Source organism: Telmatherina bonti (assembly GCF_933228915.1).
Source record: "Telmatherina bonti genome assembly, chromosome: 18".
Taxonomy (NCBI): domain Eukaryota; kingdom Metazoa; phylum Chordata; class Actinopteri; order Atheriniformes; family Telmatherinidae; genus Telmatherina; species Telmatherina bonti.
This window is the reverse complement of record NC_136616.1, coordinates 4742972-4758625: the sequence shown is the minus strand read 5'-3', so window position 1 is coordinate 4758625 and position 15654 is coordinate 4742972. Positions and strand designations below refer to the sequence as shown.

The 15654-nt window shown below is 46.6% G+C and overlaps 2 protein-coding genes across 6 annotated transcripts in view; one reads left to right on the top strand and one right to left on the bottom strand.

The window, feature by feature from the left end:
* Positions 1-8958, top strand: part of focad (focadhesin) — a 116280-nt gene extending 107322 nt beyond the window's left edge. For both annotated transcript variants that reach the window (XM_079257441.1, XM_079257442.1), the window contains exons 43-44: positions 8120-8195; positions 8834-8958. In XM_079257441.1, coding sequence (XP_079113567.1) covers positions 8120-8195; positions 8834-8907 — 150 coding nt within the window. In that variant the 3' untranslated portion in view covers positions 8908-8958. The remainder of the gene's footprint in view (positions 1-8119; positions 8196-8833) is intronic.
* Positions 8612-15654, bottom strand: part of hacd4 (3-hydroxyacyl-CoA dehydratase 4) — a 49737-nt gene continuing 42694 nt past the window's right edge. For 3 of the 4 annotated variants that reach the window (XM_079257446.1, XM_079257444.1, XM_079257445.1), the window contains exons 2-7: positions 15006-15112; positions 14805-14932; positions 14606-14715; positions 13262-13368; positions 12992-13099; positions 8612-9216 (exon numbers count right to left, since the gene is read on the bottom strand). In XM_079257446.1, the coding sequence (XP_079113572.1) occupies positions 9119-9216; positions 12992-13099; positions 13262-13368; positions 14606-14715; positions 14805-14932; positions 15006-15018 (564 nt within the window). In that variant the 5' untranslated portion in view covers positions 15019-15112 and the 3' untranslated portion in view covers positions 8612-9118. The remainder of the gene's footprint in view (positions 9217-12991; positions 13100-13261; positions 13369-14605; positions 14716-14804; positions 14933-15005; positions 15113-15654) is intronic. The other variant, XR_013771669.1, reaches the window with a different exon arrangement.

Sequence of the window (15654 nt, the reverse complement as noted above, 5' to 3'; positions counted from 1 at the left end):
CACATCCAGACATCTAGACCATCACATCCAGACCATCACATCTAGACCATCACATCCAGACCATCACATCTAGACCATCACATCTAGACCATCACATCTAGACCATCACATCTAGACCATCACATCCAGACCATCACATCCAGACCATCACATCCAGACCATCACATCTAGACCATCACATCCAGACATCTAGACCATCACATCCAGACATCACATCTAGACCCTCACATCCAGACCATCACATCTAGACCCTCACATCTAGACCATCACATCTAGACCATCACATCTAGACCCTCACATCTAGACCATCACATCCAGACCATCACATCTAGACCATCACATCCAGACCATCACATCCAGACCCTCACATCCAGACCATCACATCTAGACCATCACATCTAGACCATCACATCTAGACCATCACATCTAGACCCTCACATCTAGACCATCACATCCCGACCATCACATCCAGACATCTAGACCATCACATCCAGACCATCACATCCAGACATCTAGACCATCACATCTAGACCCTCACATCCAGACCATCACATCCAGACCATCACATCCAGACATCTAGACCATCACATCCAGACCATCACATCCAGACATCCAGACCATCACATCCAGACCATCACATCTAGACCATCACATCCAGACATCTAGACCATCACATCTAGACCATCACATCCAGACCATCACATCTGGACCATCACATCTAGACCCTCACATCCAGACCATCACATCTAGACCATCACATCTAGACCCTCACATCCAGACCCTCACATCTAGACCATCACATCCAGACCATCACATCCAGACCATCACATCCAGACCATCACATCTAGACCATCACATCCAGACCATCACATCTAGACCATCACATCCAGACCATCACATCTAGACCCTCACATCCAGACCATCACATCTAGACCCTCACATCCAGACCATCACATCTAGACCATCACATCCAGACATCTAGACCATCACATCCAGACCATCACATCTAGACCATCACATCTAGACCATCACATCCAGACCATCACATCTAGACCATCACATCTAGACCATCACATCCAGACCCTCACATCTAGACCATCACATCTAGACCATCACATCCAGACCATCACATCTAGACCATCACATCCAGACCATCACATCCAGACATCCAGACCATCACATCCAGACCATCACATCCAGACATCTAGACCATCACATCCAGACCATCACATCCAGACATCTAGACCATCACATCTAGACCATCACATCTAGACCATCACATCCAGACATCCAGACCATCACATCCAGACATCCAGACCATCACATCCCGACCATCACATCCAGACATCTAGACCATCACATCCAGACCATCACATCCAGACATCTAGACCATCACATCTAGACCCTCACATCTAGACCATCACATCTAGACCCTCACATCCAGACCATCACATCCAGACCATCACATCCAGACATCTAGACCATCACATCCAGACCATCACATCCAGACATCCAGACCATCACATCCAGACCATCACATCTAGACCATCACATCCAGACCATCACATCTAGACCATCACATCCAGACATCTAGACCATCACATCTAGACCATCACATCCAGACCATCACATCTAGACCATCACATCTAGACCATCACATCTAGACCATCACATCCAGACATCCAGACCATCACATCTAGACCATCACTTTCAGACATCTAGACCATCACATCCAGACCATCACATCTAGACCATCACATCCAGACCATCACATCTAGACCATCACATCCAGACATCTAGACCATCACATCCAGACATCACATCTAGACCCTCACATCCAGACCATCACATCTAGACCCTCACATCTAGACCATCACATCTAGACCATCACATCTAGACCCTCACATCTAGACCATCACATCCAGACATCTAGACCATCACATCCAGACCATCACATCTAGACCATCACATCCAGACATCTAGACCATCACATCCAGACCATCACATCTAGACCATCACATCCAGACCATCACATCTAGACCATCACATCTAGACCATCACATCTAGACCATCACATCCAGACATCCAGACCATCACATCTAGACCATCACATCTAGACCATCACATCCAGACATCTAGACCATCACATCCAGACCATCACATCCAGACCATCACATCCAGACCATCACATCTAGACCATCACATCCAGACATCTAGACCCTCACATCCAGACCATCACATCTAGACCCTCACATCTAGACCATCACATCTAGACCATCACATCTAGACCCTCACATCTAGACCATCACATCCAGACCATCACATCTAGACCATCACATCCAGACCATCACATCCAGACCCTCACATCCAGACCATCACATCTAGACCATCACATCTAGACCATCACATCCAGACATCTAGACCATCACATCTAGACCATCACATCCAGACCATCACATCTAGACCATCACATCTAGACCATCACATCTAGACCCTCACATCCAGACCATCACATCCAGACCCTCACATCCAGACCCTCACATCCAGACCATCACATCTAGACCATCACATCCAGACCATCACATCCAGACCATCACATCCAGACCATCACATCCAGACATCCAGACCATCACATCCAGACATCCAGACCATCACATCTAGACCATCACATCCAGACATCTAGACCATCACATCCAGACCATCACATCCAGACATCTAGACCATCACATCTAGACCATCACATCTAGACCATCACATCTAGACCCTCACATCCAGACCATCACATCCAGACCATCACATCCAGACATCTAGACCATCACATCCAGACCATGACATCCAGACATCCAGACCATCACATCTAGACCATCACATCCAGACCATCACATCTAGACCATCACATCCAGACCATCACATCCAGACCATCACATCCAGACATCTAGACCATCACATCTAGACCCTCACATCCAGACCATCACATCTAGACCATCACATCCAGACATCTAGACCATCACATCTAGACCCTCACATCTAGACCATCACATCTAGACCCTCACATCCAGACCATCACATCCAGACATCTAGACCATCACATCTAGACCATCACATCCAGACATCTAGACCATCACATCTAGACCCTCACATCCAGACCATCACATCTACACCATCACATCCAGACATCTAGACCCTCACATCCAGACCATCACATCCAGACCATCACATCTAGACCATCACATCCAGACCATCACATCCAGACCATCACATCTAGACCATCACATCCAGACATCTAGACCATCACATCCAGACCATCACATCTACACCATCACATCCAGACATCCAGACCATCACATCCAGACCATCACATCTAGACCATCACATCCAGACATCTAGACCATCACATCTAGACCATCACATCCAGACCATCACATCTGGACCATCACATCTAGACCCTCACATCCAGACCATCACATCTAGACCATCACATCTAGACCCTCACATCCAGACCCTCACATCTAGACCATCACATCCAGACCATCACATCCAGACCATCACATCCAGACCATCACATCTAGACCATCACATCCAGACCATCACATCTAGACCATCACATCCAGACCATCACATCTAGACCCTCACATCCAGACCATCACATCTAGACCCTCACATCCAGACCATCACATCTAGACCATCACATCCAGACATCTAGACCATCACATCCAGACCATCACATCTAGACCATCACATCTAGACCATCACATCCAGACCATCACATCTAGACCATCACATCTAGACCATCACATCCAGACCCTCACATCTAGACCATCACATCTAGACCATCACATCCAGACCATCACATCTAGACCATCACATCTAGACCCTCACATCCAGACCATCACATCCAGACATCTAGACCATCACATCTAGACCATCACATCCAGACATCTAGACCATCACATCTAGACCATCACATCTAGACCATCACATCCAGACCATCACATCCAGACATCTAGACCATCACATCCAGACCATCACATCCAGACATCTAGACCATCACATCTAGACCATCACATCTAGACCATCACATCCAGACATCCAGACCATCACATCCAGACATCCAGACCATCACATCCCGACCATCACATCCAGACATCTAGACCATCACATCCAGACCATCACATCCAGACATCTAGACCATCACATCTAGACCCTCACATCTAGACCATCACATCTAGACCCTCACATCCAGACCATCACATCCAGACCATCACATCCAGACATCTAGACCATCACATCCAGACCATCACATCCAGACATCCAGACCATCACATCCAGACCATCACATCTAGACCATCACATCCAGACCATCACATCTAGACCATCACATCCAGACATCTAGACCATCACATCTAGACCATCACATCCAGACCATCACATCTAGACCATCACATCTAGACCATCACATCCAGACATCCAGACCATCACATCTAGACCATCACTTTCAGACATCTAGACCATCACATCCAGACCATCACATCTAGACCATCACATCCAGACCATCACATCTAGACCATCACATCCAGACATCTAGACCATCACATCCAGACATCACATCTAGACCCTCACATCCAGACCATCACATCTAGACCCTCACATCTAGACCATCACATCTAGACCATCACATCTAGACCCTCACATCTAGACCATCACATCTAGACCATCACATCCAGACCATCACATCTAGACCATCACATCCAGACCATCACATCCAGACCCTCACATCTAGACCCTCACATCTAGACCATCACATCTAGACCATCACATCCAGACCATCACATCTAGACCATCACATCTAGACCATCACATCTAGACCCTCACATCTAGACCATCACATCTAGACCATCACATCCAGACCATCACATCTAGACCATCACATCTAGACCATCACATCCAGACCATCACATCCAGACCATCACATCTAGACCCTCACATCTAGACCATCACATCTAGACCATCACATCCAGACCATCACATCTAGACCATCACATCTAGACCATCACATCCAGACATCTAGACCATCACATCTAGACCATCACATCCAGACCATCACATCCAGACCATCACATCCAGACATCCAGACCATCACATCTAGACCATCACATCCAGACCATCACATCCAGACCATCACATCCAGACATCCAGACCATCACATCCAGACATCCAGACCATCACATCTAGACCATCACATCCAGACATCTAGACCATCACATCTAGACCATCACATCTAGACCATCACATCTAGACCATCACATCTAGACCATCACATCCAGACCATCACATCTAGACCATCACATCTAGACCATCACATCTAGACCATCACATCTAGACCATCACATCCAGACCATCACATCTAGACCATCACATCTAGACCATCACATCCAGACCATCACATCTAGACCATCACATCTAGACCATCACATCCAGACCATCACATCTAGACCATCACATCTAGACCATCACATCCAGACATCCAGACCATCACATCTAGACCATCACATCTAGACCATCACATCCAGACCATCACATCTAGACCATCACATCTAGACCATCACATCCAGACCATCACATCTAGACCATCACATCCAGACCATCACATCCAGACCATCACATCTAGACCATCACATCCAGACCATCACATCTAGACCATCACATCCCGACCATCACATCCAGACATCTAGACCATCACATCCAGACCATCACATCTAGACCCTCACATCCAGACCATCACATCTAGACCATCACATCCAGACATCTAGACCATCACATCTAGACCATCACATCCAGACCATCACATCTAGACCATCACATCCAGACCATCACATCTAGACCATCACATCTAGACCATCACATCCAGACCATCACATCTAGACCATCACATCCAGACCATCACATCTAGACCATCACATCCAGACATCCAGACCATCACATCTAGACCATCACATCCAGACCATCACATCCAGACCATCACATCTAGACCATCACATCCAGACCATCACATCCAGACCATCACATCTAGACCATCACATCCAGACCATCACATCTAGACCATCACATCCAGACCATCACATCCAGACATCTAGACCATCACATCCAGACCATCACATCCAGACCATCACATCTAGACCATCACATCCAGACATCTAGACCATCACATCTAGACCATCACATCTAGACCCTCACATCCAGACCATCACATCTAGACCATCACATCCAGACATCTAGACCATCACATCCAGACATCACATCTAGACCCTCACATCCAGACCATCACATCTAGACCCTCACATCCAGACCATCACATCTAGACCATCACATCTAGACCCTCACATCCAGACCATCACATCTAGACCATCACATCCAGACATCTAGACCATCACATCCAGACATCACATCTAGACCCTCACATCCAGACCCTCACATCCAGACCATCACATCCAGACCATCACATCTAGACCATCACATCCAGACCATCACATCTAGACCATCACATCCAGACATCCAGACCATCACATCTAGACCATCACATCTAGACCATCACATCCAGACATCTAGACCATCACATCCAGACCATCACATCCAGACCATCACATCTAGACCATCACATCCAGACCATCACATCTAGACCATCACATCCAGACATCTAGACCATCACATCCAGACATCACATCTAGACCCTCACATCCAGACCCTCACATCCAGACCATCACATCCAGACCATCACATCCAGACCCTCACATCCAGACCATCACATCTAGACCATCACATCCAGACATCTAGACCATCACATCCAGACCATCACATCCAGACCATCACATCCAGACATCTAGACCATCACATCCAGACCATCACATCTAGACATCTAGACCATCACATCTAGACCATCACATCCAGACCATCACATCCAGACATCTAGACCATCACATCCAGACCATCACATCTAGACCATCACATCCCGACCATCACATCCAGACATCTAGACCATCACATCTAGACCATCACATCTAGACCATCACATCTAGACCATCACATCCAGACCATCACATCCAGACCATCACATCTAGACCCTCACATCCAGACCATCACATCTAGACCCTCACATCCAGACCATCACATCCAGACCATCACATCCAGACATCTAGACCATCACATCTAGACCCTCACATCCAGACCATCACATCTAGACCATCACATCTAGACCATCACATCCAGACCATCACATCCAGACCATCACATCCAGACATCTAGACCATCACATCTAGACCCTCACATCCAGACCATCACATCTAGACCATCACATCTAGACCATCACATCCAGACATCTAGACCATCACATCCAGACCATCACATCTAGACCATCACATCTAGACCATCACATCCAGACATCTAGACCATCACATCTAGACCCTCACATCCAGACCATCACATCTAGACCATCACATCCAGACCATCACATCTAGACCATCACATCCAGACATCTAGACCATCACATCTAGACCCTCACATCCAGACCATCACATCTAGACCATCACATCCAGACATCTAGACCATCACATCCAGACCATCACATCCAGACCATCACATCTAGACCATCACATCCAGACCATCACATCTAGACCATCACATCCAGACCATCACATCTAGACCATCACATCCAGACCATCACATCTAGACCATCACATCTAGACCATCACATCCAGACCATCACATCCAGACATCCAGACCATCACATCCAGATCTGTCACAGGAAAATCCACCTACATGATGTGTATTTTGTCATTTATACCTTTTTAATGGTTTTATACCTAAACTGTGTTTCGGTGGGACAAACAGCTGGTTAAACTGTGTCCTGTTGTCCAGGAGGTCTGGTCCCACTGAGTTAAGTCCAGTTTGAACACAACGGTGGGAAATCGTTCTGAAATCTGTCTCATCAGACCGAGATCTCATTAAGAAGTTGTAACAGTGTGATAGTGGAACACAATGTGTAGTAAACATACCGTGTCTGATCACCTGCTAGATCTACTTTTCAGACGTGCGATTCCATGACGACTCTGTTTGTGTGTCTCAGTTTATAGACTGGCTTCTTAGCATCTCAGAAGGTCCAGAGCAGAATCTGTCAGAAACAACCATCAGCACATCCAAAGGTGGGTTTAAAGGAGGAAGACATCTCTGTTCTTCATCGGTGGAAAAAGCTGCCAGATTTTCTCCCCATCTTCATGTTTTCATGTCCCCGATGAGGCTTGTTGATGCACAACATCTTCAGCCACCGATTCATCCAACTTCTTCTGCAGCTTCAACCTGTGTGACAGAACAGCGGTGTCTGTCGTGTAGATGCAAATAATTATACAAACGGTTGTTCCGTTTATTTTAACCTGCTCGTCATGCATCCATACTGAGTCTCCAGAGAATAAAGTGAACTTTCCAGACCAGATGGAAACGCTGCAGCGTGTACACAGGACCACTTTAGCAAACACTGAACAGCTTCACAGCAGGTTTAAGAGGAAAACGCTTCATTAACCTCACAGAAACAGTAGAGATGTAGAAAGACTTTTATTCATCAATACGTCTGCAGAAATCCACATCTCAAGTTTAGATTGGTAAAACAAAAAACATGCATTCCTTCAACATTTTTACTAAAGTCAGCAGCTCAGGAGTCAGTTTTGGCTTCGCTGGATGAATTTAGCGTAGATGACGTTGCAGGTAGAAGCTGAGACGTTCGTCCGTGTCTGCCTTCTTCGAACAAAGAATTAAGTGTTCATCTGATCGTCTGCTGTCTTTTCAGCTGCTCTCCTGGCCCTGAAGTCCTCCGCTGAGTTCAAGAAGAAATCTCTGTGGACCAGGGCTTATGGCTGGTAGCTCGGACCACAACATACTGTTACCATAGTAACAGCCTCGTCAGGCACCAACGTTGATGGAAGTGGGACTTTGTGTGAAAAATATCTGTCCATTTTCATTAAAAATACAACAGAAAATATGTAACAAACCTGATTTCTGTGGCGTTTTCCTTCAGAATCTTCCTCAAACCCTCATGTTAAACCAGAACACAAAGCACGGAAAAGGACATTTCTTAGTCTTTGTGTGATGAAATCCTCTTCTTCCTCTTGCTCCATCTCTCCAGATGGTGTTGCCTCTCCTTCAGCAGCTGCCACACCGTCAGCGAAACTCCTGAAAGGAAACTTCTGCTCTCAGAAATACTTCTTCCTTTTCATGTTGTGTCATGTGGTTCACGTTGGGTCATGTGGTTCATGTTGGGTCATGAGGTTCTCATGTTGGGTCATGTGGTTCACGTTGGGTCATGTGGTTCATGTTGGGTCATGTGGTTTACATGTTGGGTCATGTGGTTTACATGTTGGGTCATGTGGTTCACATGTTGGGTCATGTGGTTCACATGTTGGGTCATGTGGTTCACGTTGGGTCATGTGGTTCATGTTGGGTCATGTGGTTTACATGTTGGGTCATGTGGTTTACATGTTGGGTCATGTGGTTTACATGTTGGGTCATGTGGTTCACGTTGGGTCATGTGGTTCATGTTGGGTCATGTGGTTTACATGTTGGGTCATGTGGTTTACATGTTGGGTCATGTGGTTTACATGTTGGGTCATGTGGTTCACATGTTGGGTCATGTGGTTTACATGTTGGGTCATGTGGTTTACATGTTGGGTCATGTGGTTTACATGTTGGGTCATGTGGTTTACATGTTGGGTCATGTGGTTCACATGTTGGGTCATGTGGTTCACATGTTGGGTCATGTGGTTTACATGTTGGGTCATGTGGTTCACGTTGGGTCATGTGGTTCATGTTGGGTCATGTGGTTTACATGTTGGGTCATGTGGTTCACATGTTGGGTCATGTGGTTTACATGTTGGGTCATGTGGTTCACATGTTGGGTCATGTGGTTTACATGTTGGGTCATATGGTTCACGTTGGGTCATGTGGTTCACATGTTGGGTCATGTGGTTTACATGTTGGGTCATGTGGTTTACATGTTGGGTCATATGGTTCACGTTGGGTCATGTGGTTCACATGTTGGGTCATGTGGTTTACATGTTGGGTCATATGGTTCACGTTGGGTCATGTGGTTCACATGTTGGGTCATGTGGTTTACATGTTGGGTCATATGGTTCACGTTGGGTCATGTGGTTCATGTTGGGTCATGTGGTTCACATGTTGGGTCATGTGGTTCATGTTGGGTCATGTGGTTCATGTTGGGTCATGTGGTTCATGTTGGGTCATGTGGTTCATGTTGGGTCATGTGGTTCACGTTGGGTCATGTGGTTCACATGTTGGGTCATGTGGTTCACGTTGGGTCATGTGGTTCACATGTTGGGTCATGTGGTTCACATGTTGGGTCATGTGGTTCACATGTTGGGTCATGTGGTTTACATGTTGGGTCATGTGGTTCATGTTGGGTCATGTGGTTCATGTTGGGTCATGTGGTTCATGTTGGGTCATGTGGTTCACGTTGGGTCATGTGGTTTACATGTTGGGTCATGTGGTTCATGTTGGGTCATGTGGTTTACATGTTGGGTCATGTGGTTCACGTTGGGTCATGTGGTTCACGTTGGGTCATGTGGTTCACGTTTGGTCATGTGGTTCACGTTGGGTCATGAGGTTCTCGTGTTGGGTCATGAGGTTCTCGTGTTGGGTCATGTGGTTCATGTTGGTCATGTGGTTCATGTTGGGTCATGTGGTTTACATGTTGGGTCATGTGGTTCATGTTGGGTTATGTGGTTCATGTTGGGTCATGAGGTTCTCATGTTGGGTCATGTGGTTCTCATGTTGGGTCATGAGGTTCATGTTGGGTCATGAGGTTCTCATGTTGGGTCATGTGGTTCACATGTTGGGTGATATGGTTCATGTTGGGTCATGAGGTTCTCATGTTGGGTCATGAGGTTCTCATGTTGGGTCATGTGGTTCTCATGTTGGGTCATGTGGTTCTCATGTTGGGTCATGTGGTTCATGTTGGGTCATGAGGTTCTCATGTTGGGTCATGTGGTTCTCATGTTGGGTCATGTGGTTCTCATGTTGGGTCATGTGGTTCTCATGTTGGGTCATGAGGTTCATGTTGGGTCATGAGGTTCTCATGTTGGGTCATGTGGTTCACATGTTGGGTGATATGGTTCATGTTGGGTCATGAGGTTCTCATGTTGGGTCATGAGGTTCTCATGTTGGGTCATGTGGTTCTCATGTTGGGTCATGTGGTTCTCATGTTGGGTCATGTGGTTCATGTTGGGTCATGAGGTTCTCATGTTGGGTCATGTGGTTCTCATGTTGGGTCATGTGGTTCTCATGTTGGGTCATGAGGTTCTCATGTTGGGTCATGTGGTTCTCATGTTGGGTCATGTGGTTCATGTTGGGTCATGAGGTTCTCATGTTGGGTCATGTGGTTCATGTTGGGTCATGAGGTTCTCATGTTGGGTCATGAGGTTCTCATGTTGGGTCATGTGGTTCACATGTTGGGTGATATGGTTCACGTTGGGTCATGTGGTTCATGTTGGGTCATGTGGTTCACATGTTGGGTCATGTGGTTCATGTTGGGTCATGTGGTTCTCATGTTGGGTCATGTGGTTCACATGTTGGGTGATATGGTTCATGTTGGGTCATGAGGTTCTCATGTTGGGTCATGAGGTTCTCATGTTGGGTCATGTGGTTCTCATGTTGGGTCATGTGGTTCTCATGTTGGGTCATGTGGTTCATGTTGGGTCATGAGGTTCTCATGTTGGGTCATGTGGTTCTCATGTTGGGTCATGTGGTTCATGTTGGGTCATGAGGTTCTCATGTTGGGTCATGTGGTTCTCATGTTGGGTCATGTGGTTCATGTTGGGTCATGAGGTTCTCATGTTGGGTCATGTGGTTCATGTTGGGTCATGAGGTTCTCATGTTGGGTCATGAGGTTCTCATGTTGGGTCATGTGGTTCACGTTGGGTCATGTGGTTCATGTTGGGTCATGTGGTTCACATGTTGGGTCATGTGGTTCATGTTGGGTCATGTGGTTCATGTTGGGTCATGTGGTTCACGTTGGGTCATATGGTTCACGTTGGGTCATGTGGTTCACGTTGGGTCATGTGGTTCACGTTGGGTCATGTGGTTCACATGTTGGGTCATGTGGTTCACATGTTGGGTCATGTGGTTCACATGTTGGGTCATGTGGTTTACATGTTGGGTCATGTGGTTCATGTTGGGTCATGTGGTTCACGTTGGGTCATGTGGTTCACGTTGGGTCATGTGGTTCACGTTGGGTCATGTGGTTCACGTTGGTTCATGTGGTTTACATGTTGGGTCATGTGGTTCATGTTGGGTCATGTGGTTTACATGTTGGGTCATGTGGTTTACATGTTGGGTCATGTGGTTCATGTTGGGTCATGTGGTTTACATGTTGGGTCATGTGGTTCATGTTGGGTCATGTGGTTCACGTTGGGTCATGTGGTTCACGTTGGGTCATGTGGTTTACATGTTGGGTCATGTGGTTCACGTTTGGTCATGTGGTTCACGTTGGGTCATGAGGTTCTCATGTTGGGTCATGTGGTTCACATGTTGGGTGATATGGTTTGTGTTGGGTCATGTGGTTTACATGTTGGGTCATGAGGTTCTCATGTTGGGTCATATGGTTCACATGTTGGGTGATATGGTTCATATTGGGTCATTTGGTTCACATGTTGGGTCATGTGGTTCATGTTGCGTGATATGGTTCGTGTTGGGTCATGTGGTTCTCATGTTGGATCATATGGTTCACATGTTGGGTCATGTGGTTCATGTTGGGTCATGTGGTTCATGTTGGGTCATATGGTTTACATGTTGGGTGATATGGTTAATATTGGGTCATGTGGTTCACATGTTGGGTCATGTGGTTCACATGTTGGGTCATGTGGTTCATGTTGGGTCATGTGGTTCACATGTTGGGTCATGTGGTAAACGCGTGGACATGTTGGAGTTTTCTCACCCAGAGCCAGAAGAAGCAGGTAGAGCATCAGGGCGAAGAGGGGGCGGATGTAGGATGAGTGGGGGTGTGTAAGCTGGATGTAAAGCAAGACCTGGTAAATGGTGACGACTGAAAAACAGAAAACGAGCAGAAACAGAAACTGAACTTTTACATCACATGCTCGACTTCCGGACTTTTATCATGTAACGTCTTGCCAACACATTTCCTGTTGGCCCCTCCCCTACACCACTCCAGCCATCCACACATCACACCACGCTGACGTTGACTCACCCTCAGTCGTGACTGACAGGATGTATACTGGGATCCAGAGCGAGTAGCGACTCCACAACATGGCACTGGAGGGTGTTTCCATAACATGCAGCAGCTCATGTGGGTACCTGTGGCACAAAGCAAGCTGTTCTACGGGTACCGCCTTCTGAAGCCTGCTGAATCGGTGTGTCACCTGTCATGCCACCACCATGCTCCACTGTCAGGAAGACGTTACTGCGTTCAGGAAGACGTTATTTTAAAGCAGACTACTTTTACTTTGTGATGTTCAAACTATTCAAACATCACATTTTTACACCTTTTCTCAGTAGAGATAAAATATAGTTCATTAATTAATTTAAATTATTTTCCCCATTTCCTGGAGATTCATGCTAGACTTCGGGTGTTCCAGGCACTGAAATGATTAGAAGAATCTGGTTCAGGAGGTAAAGTTGCACCATGACTGATGACACATGCAGGATCTTCCAAGGCTTTGGAAGTTTGTGGCATGTAGGACTGGTGTCAGTCTACGGCTTGGAGTAGCAGGTGACCCTTGTTGCCCTTTCAGAACAGAACACAGAGCCTAGTCTTCATACAATCCAGTTTTGTGTGATCGTAAAGTCAAAGCATGCCAGCTGGTTTCTTTATACAGGCAGGATGATTCTGACGGAAGCGTGACAGGTAGGTCCAGGTGAGAGTTCTAGGATCAGCAGGATGTAGAGGAGATCCAGTTTGGGTCTCTGCTTATGCAGATGATGTGTTTCCGTTGGCATCATCAGGCCACGGTTCCCAGCCAGAGAAGTGTCCTTACGAGTTAGGAATATCTGGTCAGGATGCCTCCTGGACTTCTTCCTGGCAAGGTGGTCCAGACACGACTGACCAGCAGGAGACCTGGAGGGACATGGCCAACCAAGGCCCAGGACTTTCTGGGGGGACGGAAACCCCCAATCCAGATGGATGAATGGATATCTGATGTCTGTATTTGCTTTACTTGTTATTTTCTAAAACATGTTTATGTGTGGCCCTGCGATGGACTGGCGAGCTGTCCAGGGTGTACCCCACCTTTCACCCAGAGACTGCTGGGATAGGCTCCAGCTTCCCTGCAACACTTCATCGGACTAAGCACTTAGGATGATGGATGAATGTTTCAATGTAGAAAGTTTCTAACTTTGTTTCAGCCTTATAACAACTTCGTTTGGACTTCAGGGTCTTCAGGGTTTCCAGGACAGATCACCATCTTCGCCTGCTGTTTCAGGGCTTCCTGGTCTTGCAGACTCTGCATCATCACTAGTTACCATGTATGATTTCTTTCCCTCTCAAACAGAAAATATATCCTCCATGTGGAGGCGGAACTGCCTTGGTCCTTACCGTAAGAGGTCCAGAATATTCCACAAGAAGAACTGCACACACACCACCGGCTTGCTCTGGATCTCCTCCAACACGATGACTATGACCAGCAGAACATTTTTCTCCATGACCTAAAACATTCAGTAGAGAAGCAAGACTAAGACAAGACTAAGCAGCTGGGATCAGCAGATATCAGTCTGGAAAGGGGGCTGGGACACACCTGGATGAAGCGAGGAAGCAATCTGGCTTTCTCGATCCCGTCTGCGATGTGGAAAAGCTCCAGGATGGAGAGCAGCTGGCAGAGACTCATCACAAAGCCGACCGAGTGAAACGTATCTGCCAAAGCATCTGAAAGATGGACCAGATGGTGACTTCTTCCTTTCATCGGACCGTGATGGTTCCTGATGATCTTGATCCTTACCTCCGCCGAACATCAGAAACCTGGCGATGGTGTTGGCCAGGATCCATGTGTGACCACAGAACTGGAAGAGGTTGTAGGAGAAAATGTAGGCGAGCCTGAAGCTGAGCCTGAGGACGAGAAAACGGATCATTCCAGTGAAACCTGGAAGCTTTGAACGTCAAGAATCAGAAAAAAACTCTGGAATGAATGAGCTGAAACCGCCACCGACGATTCATCCTCCATCTGTGTTTGACTGCTTAGCTTAGCTCGCGAGCTACGTGGGTCTCAACCCTTTCAGGTTTTGGCCAAAATTCTGTTGCCGTGGAAACGAGAGGCCATCTCTACCAAACTTTAGTGTCGTGGAAACGAGGTGTATAGATCACACACATCAGTAGAAGGTTCAGATGTGACTCCGGTTCCACTTTTTACACCAGAAAAGTGAATCTTCGCTTTAGATAAGCAGCCAAACATTCAATGATTTATTTATGATTTATTTATTTCTGATTTGGTTTTAAGTACATTGTTGTAAAACTTGATGTTTAACTTGAAAATAAAGAAGTTTGTTTTGATGAACATGTAAACAAAACCAGCTGCTCCACGTCGTCATAGGGACAATAACCCTCCATCATGTCTGAAACCAGCTGGTGGACTCGCCTGCAGACCTACAGCT